This window comes from Corvus brachyrhynchos, unplaced genomic scaffold, assembly GCF_000691975.1.
Source record: "Corvus brachyrhynchos isolate BGI_N302 unplaced genomic scaffold, ASM69197v1 scaffold56, whole genome shotgun sequence".
In the NCBI taxonomy this organism is placed as follows: Eukaryota; Metazoa; Chordata; class Aves; order Passeriformes; family Corvidae; genus Corvus; species Corvus brachyrhynchos.
Window position 1 is genome coordinate 4951535 of NW_008238664.1, and position 1363 is coordinate 4952897.

General features: G+C 46.7%; 1 protein-coding gene across 1 annotated transcript in view; it reads left to right on the forward strand.

Annotated features, from left to right (window-relative positions):
* ATF4 (activating transcription factor 4) overlaps positions 1 to 1112 on the forward strand; it is a 2750-nt gene extending 1638 nt beyond the window's left edge. The window contains exon 3 of the mRNA XM_008636460.2: positions 175 to 1112. Coding sequence (XP_008634682.1) covers positions 175 to 1022 — 848 coding nt within the window. The 3' untranslated portion in view covers positions 1023 to 1112. The remainder of the gene's footprint in view (positions 1 to 174) is intronic.
* Positions 1113 to 1363: the final 251 nt, after the last annotated feature.

Genomic DNA, 1363 nt, shown 5'->3' on the forward strand with positions numbered 1-1363 from the left:
AGAGTATTTTTTCCCTTAAAATTTACTCATTTTGTGCTAATACATGAAAGAGGAAAGTGATGAACTGCTAGATGACTTTCAAAAGCTTGAGTTGTGTTGAGTGTGGTGGTCTATTTGATGCCTTTTCTTCATGGCATTATACTGAAGTGGCAATTTATTTTTTTTAATGTGCAGAGGATGCCTTCTCTGGCATGGAGTGGATGGTGGAGAAGATGGATCTGAAGGAATTTGATTTTGATGCCCTGTTAGGTATGGAACATCTGGAAGCCACCGTCTCACCAGACGAGCTGATGGCCACGTTGGAAGACACGTGTGATCTATTTAACGCTACCATCCAGGAATTTCACAACAAAGAACTTCCACTGATAAATAATGTAATCACTCATGTCCCCGAATCCCCAGTTGGAGCTGATTCAATGGCCCCATTGGCTTCCCTTTGGTCTTTTCCCCTCTCCCCAGGGTCTCTGACTTCCACTCCAGACCACTCATTTAGTTTAGAACTAGGTAGTGAAGTGGATGTTCTGGAAGGAGAAAGAAAGCGGGAGTGCCCCACTGTTGTGGTGGTGATCACCAAGTCTGAGAAAGAGGAGGAGAACCACTCTGATGATAGTGGAATATGCATGAGCCCGGACTCCTACCTGGGAACCCCCCAACACAGCCCCACCAATTCAGTTGGATCCCCCAATGGCAACCAGTTCCCTGCAGATGCCGCCTGTGGCTCTGTGCGGTCCAAACCATACGATCACCCTGCAGAGAAGGTAGTGTCAGCAAAGGTGAAAGGAGAAAAGAAAATAGATAAGAAACTAAAAAAGATGGAGCAGAATAAGACAGCTGCCACACGTTACCGGCAGAAGAAGAGGGCGGAACAGGAGGCACTGTCTGGGGAGTGCAGAGAGCTGGAGCAGAAGAACCAGGCCCTGAAGGAAAAAGCAGATTCCCTTAGTAAGGAAATTCAGTACTTAAAAGATCTGATAGAAGAGGTCCGCAAGGCCAAGGGCAAGAGAACTAGAGTCCCTGAGTAGGGTAGTCAGCAGTGTTGTGTGCATGTATATAAGCTTCCTGCTAAAGCTGTGTATTGCTGTCTAATAAATAATTTTGTAGTAAATGTGCAATGATGGTGTGTGATGAGTGGTACCTGTAAAAGCAGCATGGCCTGAACCTCCTGCAGGTGTAAGTCCAAGCACGACAAGGTGGTGTGTGGCCAGAGAGTGTAGTGTGACACTAGTGCTGCTTGTGGGTGGTGAATGCACTGCAAGCGCCCAAAGTGCTCTGAACTGGAGCGTTCTGTATAAAGTGTCCAAGTTGACCTGTCCTGCTCTAATTTATGTGTGTTCTAAAGTGAGAAGGGATCATGCTGAGGTGC